At 38.1% G+C, this 17,209-nt stretch overlaps 2 protein-coding genes and 1 long non-coding RNA gene across 8 annotated transcripts; 2 read left to right on the plus strand and 1 right to left on the minus strand.

Annotated features, from left to right (window-relative positions):
- Window positions 1–95: 95 nt before the first annotated feature.
- haus3 (HAUS augmin-like complex, subunit 3) lies at window positions 96–5,282 on the minus strand. 4 transcript variants are annotated; one of them, XM_079470873.1, is made up of 5 exons: window positions 4,998–5,282; window positions 2,443–3,499; window positions 1,479–1,915; window positions 1,079–1,364; window positions 96–590 (listed from the first exon to the last, which is right to left on the minus strand). In XM_079470873.1, the coding sequence occupies exons 2-5, from the start codon at window positions 3,406–3,408 to the stop codon at window positions 375–377; spliced, it is 1,905 nt and encodes a 634-aa protein (XP_079326999.1). In that variant the 5' UTR covers window positions 3,409–3,499; window positions 4,998–5,282; the 3' UTR covers window positions 96–374. The 4 variants fall into 4 exon arrangements, with proteins under 4 accessions (XP_079326999.1, XP_079327001.1, XP_079327000.1 ...); XM_079470875.1 differs by having other exon boundaries at window positions 1,127–1,364; window positions 4,998–5,280; XM_079470874.1 differs by having other exon boundaries at window positions 1,127–1,364; window positions 4,424–5,280.
- Window positions 5,283–5,380: 98 nt separating this feature from the next.
- Window positions 5,381–9,343, plus strand: ptgr1.1 (prostaglandin reductase 1, tandem duplicate 1). 3 transcript variants are annotated; one of them, XM_079467585.1, is made up of 9 exons: window positions 5,381–5,502; window positions 5,655–5,792; window positions 5,870–5,915; window positions 6,068–6,127; window positions 6,560–6,727; window positions 7,430–7,703; window positions 7,852–7,957; window positions 8,101–8,219; window positions 8,308–9,343. In XM_079467585.1, the coding sequence occupies exons 2-9, from the start codon at window positions 5,687–5,689 to the stop codon at window positions 8,416–8,418; spliced, it is 990 nt and encodes a 329-aa protein (XP_079323711.1). In that variant the 5' UTR covers window positions 5,381–5,502; window positions 5,655–5,686; the 3' UTR covers window positions 8,419–9,343. The 3 variants fall into 3 exon arrangements, with proteins under 3 accessions (XP_079323711.1, XP_079323710.1, XP_079323709.1); XM_079467583.1 differs by having other exon boundaries at window positions 5,396–5,545; XM_079467584.1 differs by having other exon boundaries at window positions 5,382–5,792.
- A 1,227-nt stretch (window positions 9,344–10,570) lies between these two features.
- On the plus strand, window positions 10,571–13,024 carry LOC306901926. The gene is made up of 3 exons (XR_013787394.1): window positions 10,571–10,811; window positions 10,918–11,023; window positions 11,412–13,024. It is a non-coding gene; the product is annotated as an uncharacterized lncRNA (long non-coding RNA).
- Window positions 13,025–17,209: the final 4,185 nt, after the last annotated feature.

Below are 17,209 nucleotides of genomic sequence, written 5' to 3' on the forward strand. Positions count from 1 at the left end.
TCAGATCTAAAAGTACAATGTTTTGAGCAAAAAAACAAATGGCATTAAAAGAGTTTGAATTCAAGGTTTCATAAAAAAAAGACTGAGAAGCCAATGCCTGTCAAACAAATGTTTATTAACCAAAAAAGTATGAGAACAAATGTATACAAGGTGTGACACAAATAATTAAGTTATTAATATCTGTTGATGCTGAACAAATTATTAAAATGTATTTTAATGAAGGATAACCACAGCATAGAAGCAACAGTGGTCCATGTAATAAGCTACATAAATAACATATTTTTCTCACTCAGCTATTTCCGCAGCTTGGACCTACATGTTGACATTTATGTATACATGTTGACTGATGAACTAGATATGTTTAGATTCCAATCCTACATAACTGCTGCCCGAGCTTCCATATCTTTGACTGCTTTGCTGAGCAGCCTAGGGTCCAGATGGAAACAGACATACAGTTCCCTTTCTCTCCTCAAGGCCGCACTGCGTTCCAGCCTAGTTCGTTTGGCCTTCAAGTCTCCAACTATGTTCTGTAGAAGCGTGTAAAGAGTCTTCTGCTTACCCTCCAACTCATCTAGAACTATTGTCAGCTCCTAAAACAAAGAACGTGAGTAAGACAAGGAGGTGACAACAACAGAGGACAGATAGAAAGTGTGACGGGCATCGTAAAGGAGAAAAGGAATGTAACGTAACATTATAAACTAAGAAAATAGTAACATCTCAAAAAAAACATCTTATACATATTACTCTTGAAAACATGATGTTAGAGTGCTCTTTGTGTATGCTAGTGAACACTTATTTGCTCGTAATAAGTTATATGCTTTATTTTAAGCCAACAGAAGGCATTTATTTGCAGTGCAATAGCAGGAGAGTGAAAGAGAAAAAGAAAGCATTAGGTCTTACAAAACCGATAAGAACACAACTGTGCAGGAAAGCCAGACAAAACCAAACCAATGAGAGATAATGAAACACAAATTTGAATGAAAAACACTAGACGAAAATGAATCTGCTCACGTTTCTTGGGATTCAAAGGGATGAAGAATACGGCGGTGAGGGTGAGGAAGAGAAAGACAAGACATACCTGTGCGTGAGGGCAGAGCTCCAGTGCAGATGTGGCTCTAGCACATACCTGCGGCCTCAAGAGAGGCTGCACAATGTCAGAGTATGCCATTTGGTCAAGCATATCACGGTCACGTTCCAGACGTGCACCAGCGTAGGCCTGTTCTCGTCTGGCACCATCCAAGGCCTCCTGTATAGTGGCCAGCTCCTCCTGTACATTGAAGGCTGCTGCTTCCAGCCTACCATAAGTTTGGAATGGATCCTCCTGCTCCATGGAGGCCTTATCCACCTCAAGAATCTGAAGCAACCTGAAGGATAAACATAGGATGCAGACTTACAAACTCTACCTGCAGGGTTAATTCCAGCACTTTGTGGATTTTAAAAGTTTGTCATTGTATGTACCTAAGTGAGAGACATATTACCTGCTAAAGGCTGGGTCCTTGGAGCTGATGACCTGTTGTTTGGCATTAGGACCAAGGTTGGGAGCCGGAGTCAGGTGAGGTTGTGTCAGTGTGATCTCTGTTGCATGTTCCAGCCTCTTTGCTATTTCCTCAAGCTGCTCCATTACTCTCCTTCCCATAAGAAGCTCTGTATCTTGCGCCAGGTGCACCAGTTCGAAGGAGGCCTTCTGGCGGAGTAGCTGATCACAGACTTCAGTCTGTCTGGAGGTGTAGTAGTTTTGCCTGGCTACCTGAAGAGCGAGGTCACCTCGCACCACTGGGATATTGAGGAGGCGGGCACAATCTTGCAATGCCAAGCGGACTGGGTCTGACAGTAGAGACTGAATTTCAGACTGAATTGAGAGAACCTCTGAGCGAAGATCAGCCTGAAGCCTGCTCACCTGTGAGTAGCAGAGAGGCTACGGGGAGAGAAGAATGAGACAGAAAAGGATGAGAACCAACCGAGGGAAGAGGAAATACCACTAAAATTTTGTCAAAACATTTCTGGCACCTAAAGTCTATCTAAATATCATTTGTTTCTTTTGTAGGTTTATAAGTGTTTGGTGCTTTTTTCCATCTTAATTTCTATATCTTTAATTCCAATTCATTTAATTCTTTTTTTTTAATGTATATATTTTCTTAACAAAGTTGAATTTGCACAGTCTATAGAGGTTACCAGAATAACATTTCATTACAGGTTTTGAACATCTGTTGTCAACTACATCCTGTAGGTCAGTGGTTAGAGTTTGCTGTTGGCAAACCCCAAGGTCATGGGTTCGATCCCAAGAATTGCACACTCAAATGTATAGTATATGCAATGTCGCTTTGGATAAAACCATCTGCCAAATACGTATATGTACATTTCATATTTTCTTATGACAATTTTATTTTGACACGTAATGGGCAGAATTTGCACATGCAAAATTATCAAAACATAAAGATTCACCTCTGTGACGTTCATCAGTTTCTGCGTGAGCCACTCTTTTGCTGTCTTGTCTCCAAACTCCTCTGCCCTCTCTTTAACCAGCTGGTACTGTGCCACTATGTATGCCCACTGCAATTGTGCCATCTCCTTTTTCCTGAGCTCTACTAGTACAGCAGCCTCTTCTCCTTCACTCTCAATGCAGCAGCTCAGATTGGTCAACTGGCAGTGTTTTGATGTAGAAGTCTCCATTATGTTTGAGATTCCCTGAAAAAACTGCCGCTGAGTGTAGGCAGTTAACACTTTGGTGAACTGTTCCTGCTGATGGAGGAAGGGCTCTAGAGACAACCGAAAGAGGAGCACTGGTTGAGGAACTGATAATGGAGCGGCTAAATCTTTACTTGAGGAACGAATATCGGTGTGAAAAAAACCAGCGAGCTTGGTGGCCTCCTTCGACAGACTCTCTATAGCTGCGTTTGTGCATGCATTTTCAGCAGCTAAGGCAGAGTTAGCATCCTTTATCATACTCCCTCCATCCTGCAGCAGTGCTTGGGATGCAGAGGAGTTCGCTGCCCGGCTGGTAGCCAGCATCTGCAGCTTGTTGAGTCTGCGTTGTTTTAGTTGCTTCTCCTTGTAGAGAGCTTGAAGTTCTGTCTCGAGATCCTCAACCGAAACATCTTCCCCTCCACCCAGTGCAGAAAAGCCCTGTGATGTTACACCTCCATCCAGAGGTGAACAGGTCTTAAGAAGGTCAGCTAAAGTTGCCTCATCCAAGATGGGCTTCCCGGACTCCTGGAGGGCCTTGTATCCCTGCAGCTCTTCTGGAGTTAAAACGTTGCTAACGTTTAGTCGATTGCAGACTACCCGTAAAAGATGCAGGTTATCTGGTGCTGAATCAAATAACCAGTCAAACGCCGAGCCATTTAATTTGGCTGCATGTGGGTAACCCAACCGTGACAGCACCTCAACAAACTGTGCCCCCTCCAGCATGGCTGCTTATCCGAACAGAGTTGACACTTCGGAGTTGTTTCCTTGTCTTAACACGGATGGTCAATGGACATGACAGTAAGCCCAACTTATTCTATTCATTCATAAAGAAGAAAGTTCAGCTGAGGTGAGTAATACAGTAATACAAGCCTGAACACATACACAATTGCTGAGCGAAATCTAAATGATGCTGTGTTGGGAATCCATCTTGAACATGATTGGAAGAAAATTGTGTTCAGCATTTTTAGTAAATGCAAAACAATGTCATTTAGGTAATATAGATTGTGATTACGTAACTATTTTACCTAAAAAAGCAAACGTGTTTGGAAATCTCACTCGTACAAAAGTATTTATGGTTTTTCTAGAACGAATACAATATCTAACTATAAATGTTATTATAAACCATGGTTACCATAAATCAACCAGAATTTGATGTAACCATTGTTTAACCATTTATTTGATGATTTAAAATGTGATTTATTAATTAATTAGGCAAAAAAAAAAAAAAGTTACACAAGAATAAAAGGTTGTTTTTCGTGATGGATGGGCTGCTGTCACAAAACTGTAAAATAGTTATCAAGCCAGACAGTCTTTACGTTTATACTTATCTAAAAACACTTCTCGCGAGAACCACCAAAAACCTGTCACTGTAAGCAGAAACGTTAGTTTCTTATACGGTATTTTTACTAAAGTGATAAATAAATATTTTGATCACCATAAGCCGTTGAGCGACTTGTAATAACGTTATATATTAACGTTAGCTCGCTTGCTGGTTAAGACTAACGTTAATTCCCACCGATCCAACAAACGTTAGTTGGAGTTTTATGATGAGTGTGAAACCACTGTTGACGTTTGTTGGATTAACGTAATGAAGAATATAATTTAGAATGTTGTTGTTGCGGTCTGTTGGTGTTTGTAGGATTAGCCTTTAGCAAATACTGCTAACACGATTTACCTGCAGATTTCTTCGGTCGTAAAGTAAAACCTTACATATGTCATATTTACAAAATATTCGTACCTTGTAAAATTTCCAGTTTGATGTTTTCAAGCTTTTAAAATCTTGTCTGTTTAGTCAGTCAGTCAATCTCCATTGCCACTTCCGAAATGCCCGCGCTTGCCTACGTCACAATGCGAAGGGCGGGCTGTTGCTCAAACGTTTTTTTAAATGTACTTATTATTTATACGCAAATGGTGGATGCGCATCATAATGCAGCGTCCAAATTGTGTAAAAAAGTATTTAAAAAAACATAACACTCAGCTGCTTCTTCAATTTACGTGACGAATCTGTAAGCCCCGCCCCCCTTGGTTACCGTTGCTAATGTCCGAAATTGTATTTGGTACATTTTGGACTCACTCTGTCGCCGATGACAATTCAAGTGGGACTTAACTGCCATTGACTCATAAACGATTGTAAAGTAAATATGGTGGATAACACATTTAATTTGGAAGCGAGTGCTTACAGAACAAGCATCACGGCCGTCACGATCGCAGATGACAACATCGAGGATCAACTGTTCAAGATTAAATTAAATCAAACCACTTTAATATGACGATTAAATACACTGAAATGTAGAGCTTCGTTTATGACCCACCTGCACATGCTGTGAGAACAGTTAGATATTTAGGTTTGTACGTTAGCACCGACTCAACTAGTTTTAGAGACGTACTGAAGCATACGATGACATTAACGATCTGCAGATTGAAACTAAAATTTAGCTATGACAACCAGAAATTATAATTGTTTTTCTTCAATGGGATTGGAGTTTAATCGGGTCACTGGGTCCGCATTTTGCTCTTTTTGTGTGGGTTTAGGAAATTGAATGAAATAAACCCCATTCCTCCTGCAAGCTGGACCCTTGTTCCGTTTCTGGTCGTGCAACTCATATTCAATGCCATTGGCTCATCTGCGTTCGAGGGGAGGGACTTACAGATAGGTCAATTGGTCTATCCAACCATATCAAAGCAAAATGTCACCTGACATATATGGGCTGATCCCTCTCAGTTAACAAAACAAGCGCATTGTGTGCAACTGTGTGTACAACAGCAATATCAGGCATCTTTAACTAAATATATCTAAGAGCTTCGTGGATACAGCACGTCTTTGTTGACCTACCTGGAAAACAGTCTTTTTAGGGAAGACGTAAGGAACGTTGACCGTTTATTTTATTGCTGTTAAAGGAGGGCGGATTTGAACTGGTTTATTTTCTCATACTTTGTATTAACATAACTTGCATGTGGTATTATTTTAGCTTATTTTACAGCTAACGTTACTCCGATAGCCATGGTTCAAGCCAAAACTTGGGTCCTAAAACAGCACTTCGAGGGATTTCCTAAAGATGGCGACTTCGAGCTGACATTAGTGGAGCCTCCTGATCTTAGAAATGGAGGTTTTGCCCTTAAGATTTCAACTTTGAGCATTTTTTACCCCTATCAATGCAAAGTGTTAATTATTGCTGTATTTCAGAGGTTCTTCTGGAGGCCGTTTTCCTCAGTGTGGACCCTTACATGCGGTAAGTGAAAAGGTTTGCAATAAAATAATACCTAAACAATTATTTGATTGTCTTCGCTTCTCTGTTGTTTTATACGTGCTGTAAATGGTATTTTGCACAGCGCATTTTTCACCCAATGTACAAATCCTGATTTGTTTGTGTTTTTCTCCAAGACCATTTAGTCGTGTTCGAATGCAGGCTGGAGATGTGATGATTGGAACTCAAGTGGCCAAGTAAGAAAACAACCGCACTCTGTTTAAATGACAGAAAGCTTGAATTGCCAACAGTTTTCTCATGATTTGTGTAGGGAAGCATCTGTGATTCATTTACAATCACTGGCCATAAATTCAGTGTTTAAACAGCTTTGCAAACCCTCAGGGTTTTATTAAAGTAGTGACTGTTTATAACACATTTCTGTTCTCAGACAAACAATACAATGGGATAGGGCCTATATTCTCCTGGAGGAACATTTACTTTCTGCCTCAGTAGCAGTTTTCTTACAAACAGAGAATGGGGGCTGTCATTTGATGGTGAATTGTTACTATTGAAAATGTACAGTATTTGGGTTGTCAATAGACTTAACCTTGTGAAAAAGAGGTGTGTTATTTAAATTAATTTGTTCATTTAATTGTTTTATTTTTAAATCTCTTTATTTTTGACTGTAGGGTAATTCAGAGTAATAATCCTGCGTTTCCAGTGGGCTGTCATGTGGTTGGTCGATGTGGCTGGAGAACACATACTGTGTCAGATGGGAGGGATATCACACGAGTTTTGGCTGACTGGCCCCAGGATGTCTCCCTCTCACATGCTCTTGGAGCCATTGGGATGCCAGGGTATGGACCCACTCCACTGCTTCTGCATGTTAAAGGGTTGCTTCAGCCAAGAAACAAAATGTCCCCATGTTTTACTCGCCCTCAAGGCATCCTAACTGAATTTGACTTTCTTCTTGAAGAATAATTCAGTCATAGTTATAATACCAAGTGTTCTTTTTCTGAACTGCTCGACACGGCTCTTAACAAAGGCGAATCAACGCATTTGTTTAAGAGAAATATCCATATTAACAATGCTATTAACGATAATGTCTGACTTCCGTTATCCCTCGGCTGCGTGTGAACCAGAGGCTTGTTTTTCCGCCAAATGACCTAGACGAAAGCTCCCGCACAGAGGAGACAGTATCCTATTGGAACAAAACGAAAAATGCCGGGTTAATCATCAGAATTTAGGACACGCAGCAGAGGGATATGGGAAGCCAGACATTATTGCGTTGTCAATGTGGATATTCCTCTTAAACAAACGATCAATTCGCATCAGAAGACCATTGTTAAGGCCACTGAGCAGTTCTCTGATCGATGGATAAACATTTTTGTTTCTTGGCTGAAGTATCCCTTTAAAAGTAGATTACTCCAGAGTTCCACAAAAATTTAATTATAATGTTCTTGCTTGACCTGACAAGAATTTTTTGCCTGCTATTTCCTATGAAGACAAACGTCTGAAAAAATGTCAATATAATTATTTACATTAGCTGTGCTCCACAGGCTGACTGCACTCTATGGTTTGGAAGAGATCTGTGTCATCAAACCAGGAGAAACGTTACTGGTGAATGCAGCCGCAGGAGCAGTGGGCTCTGTAGCAGGTCAGATAGCCAAACTTAAAGGCTGCAGGGTTGTGGGCTCAGCGGGTAGTGATGACAAGGTGGCATACCTGAAAGAGCTGGGCTTTGACCAGGCTTTTAACTATAAGACCATCGCCTCGCTGGAGGAAGCATTGACGAACGCTTCACCTGAAGGATATGACTGCTACTTTGAGAATGTAAGAATCCACTAAAACTCAAAGCAAGTTCTGAAGACAAAGAATCAGAAGACAAGAAGACAATTGTGTTTTATACATTTTATAAAGCTAAATCTCATAAAACACGATTTTAGAGACTGAGAATTTTAATTTTTAATTTTGATTTCAGGTTGGTGGTCACTTTTCCAGTGTTGCTATTCAACAGATGAAGACTTTTGGCCGTATTGCTGTGTGTGGAGGAATATCCCTGTACAATGACACCACCCCTCAGACAGGTTTGTCTCTGATCTGTGTGTGATATTGTAGTGCTGCTATCTGTTGTTAGTTAAAATTGGTCTACATTATTAACAGACACATGAGGATTTAAGGGATTATTGCATTTACCCAATTTACAGAGGTGATATTTGTGTATTTGCAGGACCTTATCCACAGCTATCCATGATTGTTAAGCAGCTGAAAATGGAAGGTTTCTTGGTGGGTAGGTGGGAGCATAAAAATGAAGAGTCACTGAAGCGAATGTTGACCTGGATGCAGGAGGCAAGTTAGAGTCTTGATATTAATGTCTTTGCATACAAAAGAACTCAAATTCTAAATGTCTAACTTTAAGATGTTTTTGTGATTACAGGGAAAGCTGAAGTGCAGAGAGCATGTTACTGTTGGGTTTGAAAATATGCCTGCTGCATTCATGGGGATGCTACGAGGGGAAAACATAGGCAAGGCCATTATTAAAGTCTGATGCCAAGTCAATAAAAGTCTCTTGTACAATTTTGGTAAATTAATTATAGGGCAGTTGTGGCTTAATGGTTAAAGGTTACAGGATCAGCAGGGCTCTATAGGTGACATAAGAATTTACAGATTACATTTTTCCATCATCACTTAAATTGCAGGTAGATAATCAAATTTATCTAAAGATTTAGATTTTGAAGTTTTTTTATACTATCTGTATTTAATCATAAATATATTTCTGATCCTCAGCCTCCTCTATATGGAGCAGGAAATTAATTATTGCTCCCTTACATAAACACCTGTATAGTTATATAAAGGTTTCCAGATGTCTAGGTAAAAAAAAAATCAGGATATGTTGTTTAGATTTTGACCAAAGGGCTCTTAAGTTATCATCAAAAGTTTTATTTGGAGTGAGATCAAATCCGTTTGGAGAGAAGCCACTCAAAGTTTCAGCAGCGGCCCCTCAGTCCAACCCTATTCTCTCAAGGTTTTCTAGCAGTTCAATTTGACTATTCACCAGCACAAAATAGTAACTCTGACAAATAAATGAATCTAAATAAAATGTATAGTTTTATTTTTAAATGATGTTTCAAAAGAAAAAAAAAATTGGCCCCAAACAAGCAGTGCTCAATGTTCATACTGTACACACAGCAGGATTGTAGAAATGTTCCGGAGCATGTATGACAAGCTGTGTAAAGCATTAGTGAAAAGTGAACCAGGGTGCTCTGGTTTAAGAGATTTCTTAGGATAGCTGAAAAGAACATTAATACAGCAGAATTTAGAATAATAAAATGCATCTAGTACTTTTCTTAGTTTAAGGTAGCCAAAGTTAAGGTAAAGCATTAAATGTGCATTGTCTTTTATATGCATTGTCTTTAAATACTTATATTTAATCAGTCTTTTAAACCAATAAAGATAATGTCAAACTGAAGACCATAAAAGATTTTATGTAGAAAAAAGTTTAATGCTGCTCGAATGTGCCATATTTACAACAATATCACATAATGTAAGATTAATGTAATTTAATTGTCATTTAAAGTTATACATTAAACATAAATTATAAAAAAGACCAAAACGCAGATCTCATCCCCATTGACTTCAACATATATTTTCCCTACCATGGCGATAATTGGGGGATGAGATCATGTTGGTTACTGACAAATACATTCCAAAAACATTCCTTTTTTTTTAGCAGAACAAAGACATTTATACAGGTTTGGAACAATCTAAGGGTGAGTTATTGACGACGATGTTTTTGAGTCAGAGGAGCATGTGATCACGTCATTACAGTTTTTCTCCATTGGTTTGCCTCATTTTTTGAAACATAAATTACATTCTCAAAATTCTAGGATCATTTGGCAAAACATTCTTACAGTTCAGCACAACACTATAGCTCACTTGCAAAAGCTAACTCTCCCAAAACTGTTCACTCATGCTTCAAAACTAAATTCCTTTCCCATATAAACAGTCAGTGCCACGAAGATGAAAAAAGATCCTTCTCAATTGCTTTGGCTCATTTCTTGAAACAGATCGGACTTTCTCAACACTCTTGATGCTTTTGCCAAAATAGTGTGGATGGTTCGACACAACACCATGGTTCACCTGCAAAAGCTCATACCTCTCCCAAAACAGTTCACTCATGTGTCAAAACTAAATTTCCTTCTCATTTACAGTTTTTCTCAATTGCTTTGGCACGTTTTTCGCAACAGTCTTAACATTCTCTAAACTGTGAGTGCAAATGTCACAACTGTTTGCTGGAACTTTAGAACTCTATCGCATGTCTGCAAAATGAAGTCAATCACCCAAAACATTTCATTCATGCTTCAAAACTAGTTGTCTTGTCAGTAATTTGGCCAAGGCCACCAAAATATAAAGTACCTTTGTCCTCGTGTGAGCCACACTGGTCAAAATGTTTAGTTGTTTTTTCACCATGAGTCCACCATGGAATTTAAGGTTTCATAAAAAAAATCTTAATAATTGAGAAGAGTCAATAGTACATATGTAACCAGTTCAAAAGTTACTAAAGTCAATCACTGGACTGGTTATCAAAGCCCTGGGTTAAGTGAACTGCACATATAAAATGTTTTAGTGCTTTTCTCATTCATGGATGGAATGTTACGCTGGCCCTTTTAGAAACGGCACTTTATGGAAGTGTCGCGAGAGTGGTCTGAGAGCAGCGCGATTTCCCAACGGTTTTCGGATGATGCTCATGTGGACGCTGTGTCGAATCAAGGCCACAAAAGTCGATGATATAACCACAATAGTGAGAAATATGCACTTTTAGTAGTTTGTGAAGTCCTCCTCAGTGTTTGCTGGCCGGATGGCTGTGTATTGTGTTGATTAATGGTGATTGATGGTCATTTCTGTGTGGGGAAATCACAACAACACAACCCTTATCGAAGCGTAAGTGATGAACTATCACCAATACCAGTGTAACGTTAAGATTATTTTGTGTATTTATTTGATGTGATCCAGTGTTTTTGATTTGTGGTTATTTTGTCTAATTAAGAGGGGAGAAGAGTGCTCTGTGTAGGCCCTCAGTGTGTTTCTGGGGCGAGTGTGAAACATCAGAGGGAAAATCGAGTGTGTCATTCACTGTGAAAGCGTGATGAAAAGTAAGTTTGAATACCATTCATTCAATTTTTGAAGTTGTACAAAAAATATCTGAACCAATAATAGGGTTAAATAATTAGGGATCTATAGTATTCCTAATCTTGACAATTCAACTGCAAAAATTAAGATTTATATGTTTAGGTTGGCACACCTAATTGTGCTCTTGTCCGTCTCATGTATAAAATCCTGGTGTGTTGTGTATGTAAGCAATCATTGCTACTATGTCAAAGGTTTCATCTTCAAACTTTATTAACAAACCATAATACTCTTTACTAAGTCTACGTCTGTGCTATCTAATTATATACATAATATTTACATAATATATACATAATGATGATGAAGTATTCTGGATGCTCTTCACAAAGCAGCTTGCTTGGTTTTCTTCTGTAGAGTTGTGGAGCCAGTGTCTTCATCATCATTCTCGCTCAAGTCCCGTCGCCTCTTACCAGAGGGAAAAACGGTGCGTGAGCTGTGAGGTTCGGAAGAAGTCGAGCTGGATCGATGACTGAGGCTCGGGCTTGTGGAGGAACACGCCGATTGAGAGTGACTTGGATTTTGGTGGTGCGAGAAACCAGACCCCACGGCTCTGTTCTTGAAACGGTTCACTTCCTGTGTGAGCAAGAATCAGAAATCTGGTTTGTAAGAAGACAGAGCTTGATGCTTGAGAACAAATATGATGTTCACAATCTTACCTGGCGTAAGAACATGTTGATATTCAAAGCATCAGGAGACACACAAGACTGTTTGCAGGCGGGACAAACATGTTCATCCGAATTCAGCAGACACGATCGGACACCTGCGACCAAACAATCACATATGTTCTCGAAGGTCAGACAAACTTTTTGAGTTTAAGTTGTTTGTGCAGAAACTCACAGTTGTCGCAATAGCTGTTGCTGCAACAGGGAGTAATAACAGCATCAGTGATGAGATCTTTACAGATCTGACACAGAAAAGCATCAGGCACTGGATATTCCGCTGAGGTCGATGATGAGGACTCGTTCTGGGGTAAGAAAGGTGGATTCTCTTTCTTCTGAGATGCATAAGCCTCACTAAACAGAATAAGCACACAATTATCAGGCAAATGTAAATGTGTGTTCACGGTGAGGTCTCTACACAGATGACAGTTGTAAACTCACGCATTAATAACGGGAATGACATGCTTCCTGCTGTTGCTCAGCATCACTCCCTTCATGTTGGGGTCATCCACCTCCATTAGGAAGCTGGCAGGAATTCCTGCGCTTCTCCGTATGCGCTTACCCCCGACAAAGCTTGGATCCTGTGAAAGCACAAGCAAAAGGTTGCATTTACACCCATGGCATAACATGCGCACCAATGCTGTCCACGGTTAAGTTATGCTTTACCCGTGTCTTTGGGCAGTTTCTGATGTGATGCCCAGGGATGCAACAGTTACGGCACACATAGTTTGGTGGAAGGCCTCCAACCAGCTTGAGTGCTTCACTGGTAAGTGGTGAGGGTCATGATGGAGAGCACTTGAAAGTTCTGCTCATGATGTAAATGTAATTATACTCACTCCATAGAATAGTAACAGCGGCTGGACTGGAACATGACAGCTTTTATTTTGTCCTCCTCTGATGCATTTGCCCCAACCAGATTTTCAGTCTGTTATTTTACAAAAAAATGCTTTATGCGCCTATACAGTTTACATCGTTTTCATATTATTCAGTGGATTTCAGTACCCTGAGAAGCTGCTCCAGTGACAACGAAGAACTATTCACTTGCTGCTGAAAGAAGAACAAAGACATTCATTATTACCAGGCAGAACCCCATCACACCCGGAGAGACAAACTAAACACATTTAAAACAATGCAAACAGAAACCCACTGACTAGTATTTAAAAGCAAACAGCTGAACCACAGCACGCTAGAAATGATATATTGAAATAAGTTAATTAAAGAAAATGTGAAATGTATAAGGTGATGTGATGTTTTACCTAAAAATGAATTTTAACTTACTGAATTTTACAGTAAATTTATTACACGTGGGCCTCTCGTCTCAGGCTTCTTTTGTGGTCAACTCTGACCAGCTTAAAGAGATCACACAGTAAAATGTAAACAACCGAGTCAACACTTTTGTTTACATACTGCTTTTGAAGATCCACTTGACGGTTCAGACCAGTTACTGCAAAACAAAACAACAAAGACTCAATGACTGCTCGATATTCATTAACAGATTCATATTTGTGTCATCATCACGTGAATTACTTGGCATGTGTAGTATATGTGGATTTTATCCCAGTTCCAGGGATTCGTCTTACGGTCACCATGGTGTAACTGGGGATGATGTCCGCTTCATCGCTGTATTCTGTGGGAAACACATACTTATTTACAGTCTGTCCACACCAGCCAAAGTAATAGCAGGTGATTGTATACCAACTACAGTACATATCATTATAACATGTTGACACTACTCAAACATTTGTTTGTTACAACATTGCATACTAATGACTAAATGATGTCAAGCAACGTTATTTTAATTGAAAAAAATAGCAAAAGCTTTTTGAACATGTTTGTCTTGTATATTTGCTTGTTTTTCTTAATGTCCCTTTAAAACTATAGGCTTCAATGAAATAGCAATAGAGATAAAGCAGGTGACTGAAATTTTCATAATCACGTTTAATACCGAACAAAACTCAACGTGCCAGTTTAAGAGAGCAAATAAGTCAAAATAGCAGAACTTACCTTCATTGGTTTGGCCGTTTGTGATGCTCAGATCGCATCGCTTCGCATCGTTTCTCTCGTCTCATGATTTGACGTTTCAAATCTCCGAGAGTGATGTGAAGGCCATCAAAGATCACCGTGTGGTGTGTAAGTTTACTGAAAAACTTTTAGTGAACACACGGCATGTTGACTCGGCTGCGTTCAGAGGCCCCTGCAACAATAACAACAGATCAGTGAATGCAATAAAATACAAAAATGCAAACGAAATTAACAGAAAATTCCAGCAAGTAATTAACCACAAATGTAATGTATATAATCAACACAAATATGAACTTGAAAAGTCAAAATTTTGAAAACAACGAGGATGTAGAAATGTGCTCCCAGGAACTGCGATCAGCAACACTAAAAAAACTTTGCTTGTCACCAAACCGATCGAGCGCATCAATTAAAGGGTTCCTGATGGCGGGAATGTGTACGCATGATGTCACATTCAGCACAACTAAACTAAAGAATAAAGTTTTATTGAAGTGTGTTATCAGGGTTTGATTAAGTAGCTTATAGGGTTACAGCTTGTTGCAGACAATGTTTAATTTAGATTAAAAAATACTTTTTCATAATTATTTATATTGTCAATGTGGACAAAGTTCATGCGTTTTTATAATGTAAGGTTAGGGCAGGCTAGCCTACCTCATAAGAGGGATGTAATTTATAATTATTTCATTTTGAGGCATTATACCCAACATTGGTATGATTCATTTGCATTGTCTCTAAAGATCCATCCAAAATAATTTAGATATATTTTTTTATTTCAACTCACACCGGGCACGAGCAGCAATCAATTATCTGCGTTCTAAAGGGGTCCGCCAAATGCGCGGGCGCGCGCAAACACGGAGTTCACATGGGGAGAACACAGCATGATAAGAAACTTGTCGGCTCACTTTCATTACTAACGCACATAAATTAATTGCATTTATAACAGGATTGGGAAAAAGCAAAAGAAGAGGCAGCCAAAACCGCGCTGAAAGCTTCATATTTTTAAATTACTCTAAAGATCTCACAGTATATGAACATTAAACAAGTATTACAAAACAAATAAAGACTTATTGATAAAAACGTTCATAATTAATATATTATGAAACACAGCCCTCTAACAAACAAACAAACATAAACACTCTGATCGACTCCAGACCCAAACCAGAAAAACGATCTGCTGTCGGTACAGATATCCCCCTAATTTGACAAAAAATGAAATATTTTAAGATCAAACAATAATTTATTTATTTATTTATATCACATATTTGTATCTTATAAAAACCGTCTATTTTCTCAGCATTTACTACACACAGATTTACTTAACTTTATCCAAGAAGCAAAATTGTAAGCTTGTAACTTCGAGGAAACGAAGATTACATATAAGAACCTTAATGTCAATTGATGTCATTTATGAACCATTCAGTTAAAAATAGCCCATTCTTTTTAAAACGTGTATAGGCCTATTGAAAAAAGACTTTTCTGTGACCTTTTCAGACACCAGGCAATCACTTAGGGATTATTATTATTTTTCACATTGCAGAATCTGTCAACATGAAATAGTATTGTGACACACAGTGCCTCTTTTTAACCCTGCTTTTATAAAACATGCATGTTCATGAAACATGATTGAATTGTTTATGGATATGAACCAGTGAGTAAATTCTTTTAAGATCACACTTTACATGTTCCGTTGCTGTGTCTACTTAAATAAATCGCCCAATTACTGAGTGACAACTATAATAAAAAGTATTGTGGGGTATACCTGGATTGTATCAGATGCTTATACCATATTTCGATGTATAAATAATGTAAAAAGAAAATTAATAATAAATGAATTAATAATTAAATACATAATGCAGGACTTGAGTGCTTTTTATATTTTGTGTGTTTTTTGTCAGTCACAGAGCTGCTTAAAGTCAATGATTTGTTATTGTTATTGTTATAGTAGCTTGTTACTGTGATAGTTGACACTGTCCTTCAAGTCTATGTTTAAATGAAAATGTTACTAATGTTTCAGTATCAAATATTGGCAAAATATTGTAGAAGTTTTTATGTAAGGTCTAATATTCGTTTTGAACGTTTTAAATGTTATAGCACAAATGTATGATAAGAAAACACCTAGAACAACATAGACTGGTCAGAGAGATTTTTCTAAGCATTTTGATAACAGTAAAATTCAAGGACGAATAGGTTTGCGGAACAGCAGCAGTGTTTCCCGTAATTCTTTTGAGAACACCGACATCTTATGGCTATTTTTGAAAATTTCGAATCAAATGCCAGCATTAATGACATCATTAATTAATTAAGTGGAATGCATTTATATAGATTGACATTAACTAATTGCACTGAATAAAGACTTATACAGTCGTGGTCAAAAGTACACTCTTAAAAGAGAATGAACTTTTAGACTATGTAAAAGAACTTTAACGTTCTAATATGAACTTCTAATTATCAAAAAGGTTCAAAGTTATACTTTTAAGTTCTATAAGTAACCCTTTGTAATTTGGTATACTGTTAGAAGTTCTTTTTAGAACCTCTATTGTGGAAAAGGGGTTCGAATTAGAACCTGGCCTGTTACCAAGGTTCCTTTTTTAACCGATTGGACTAGGACTATATGTTCTGCTGTTTTGTTGTTGCTGTTATTATAATTCTTGTTAATATAATTTTATTATCATACTTTTAGCCTAGTTTAGTTTACACTTACATATATATAAAGATGAATATATAAAATAAATGAATACACAGACAAATTAGGACAACACCATCTCAAACAATAAATGTAATTTCCCCATGAAAAACATCTCCAATCACGTTAACTTATTTCAAACATCTAAAATGACATAAGCTTTTAATTTCAAGAGCCAGTGCTACGTTCAAGCAAACTCGGAATGCTTCTTACCATATGATACTTGGAAACTGCGTTCAACTGAGAGGAAATGCTTGAATATCTTAACAAAACTAAGACCTTTATGAAAACATGAAAATCAAACAAATGAAGTGTAAGATTAACATTTAGACGTGGTTACTGTACATTAAAAAACTCTGTTAACCAACGTCAAGGTGACCTTTTTTCTATTATGAAATATTTATTAAGAGAGAAGTATAGGGCTACAAAGGCAACCTTTGTGTTAAATATTTCACCCCTCACATTCTTTTAAGTAGAGAATACGATAAACAAATATCACTGAAAGATGCTAAAAGACGCAGTTGACAAAGCACCTGCATTTCTAGCAACACAATATGGACAACAATCAGATAGTAAGTACTGAATGTAAATTAAGATATATGTGTTGAGATAGATGTCATCATTTAATCTCCCAGATTGTCCCAAATATGTACACATTTCTTTGTTTTGCTGAACACACAGGAAGATATTTGGAAGAATGTCAGATCTCATCCCCAATTTACTGCCATAGGGAAAAACATTATGGGAGTCAGGAGAGGATCTGACATTCTTCCAAATATCTTCCAGCAGAA

Source organism: Barbatula barbatula, assembly GCF_947034865.1.
Source record: "Barbatula barbatula genome assembly, chromosome: 1".
In the NCBI taxonomy this organism is placed as follows: Eukaryota; Metazoa; Chordata; class Actinopteri; order Cypriniformes; family Nemacheilidae; genus Barbatula; species Barbatula barbatula.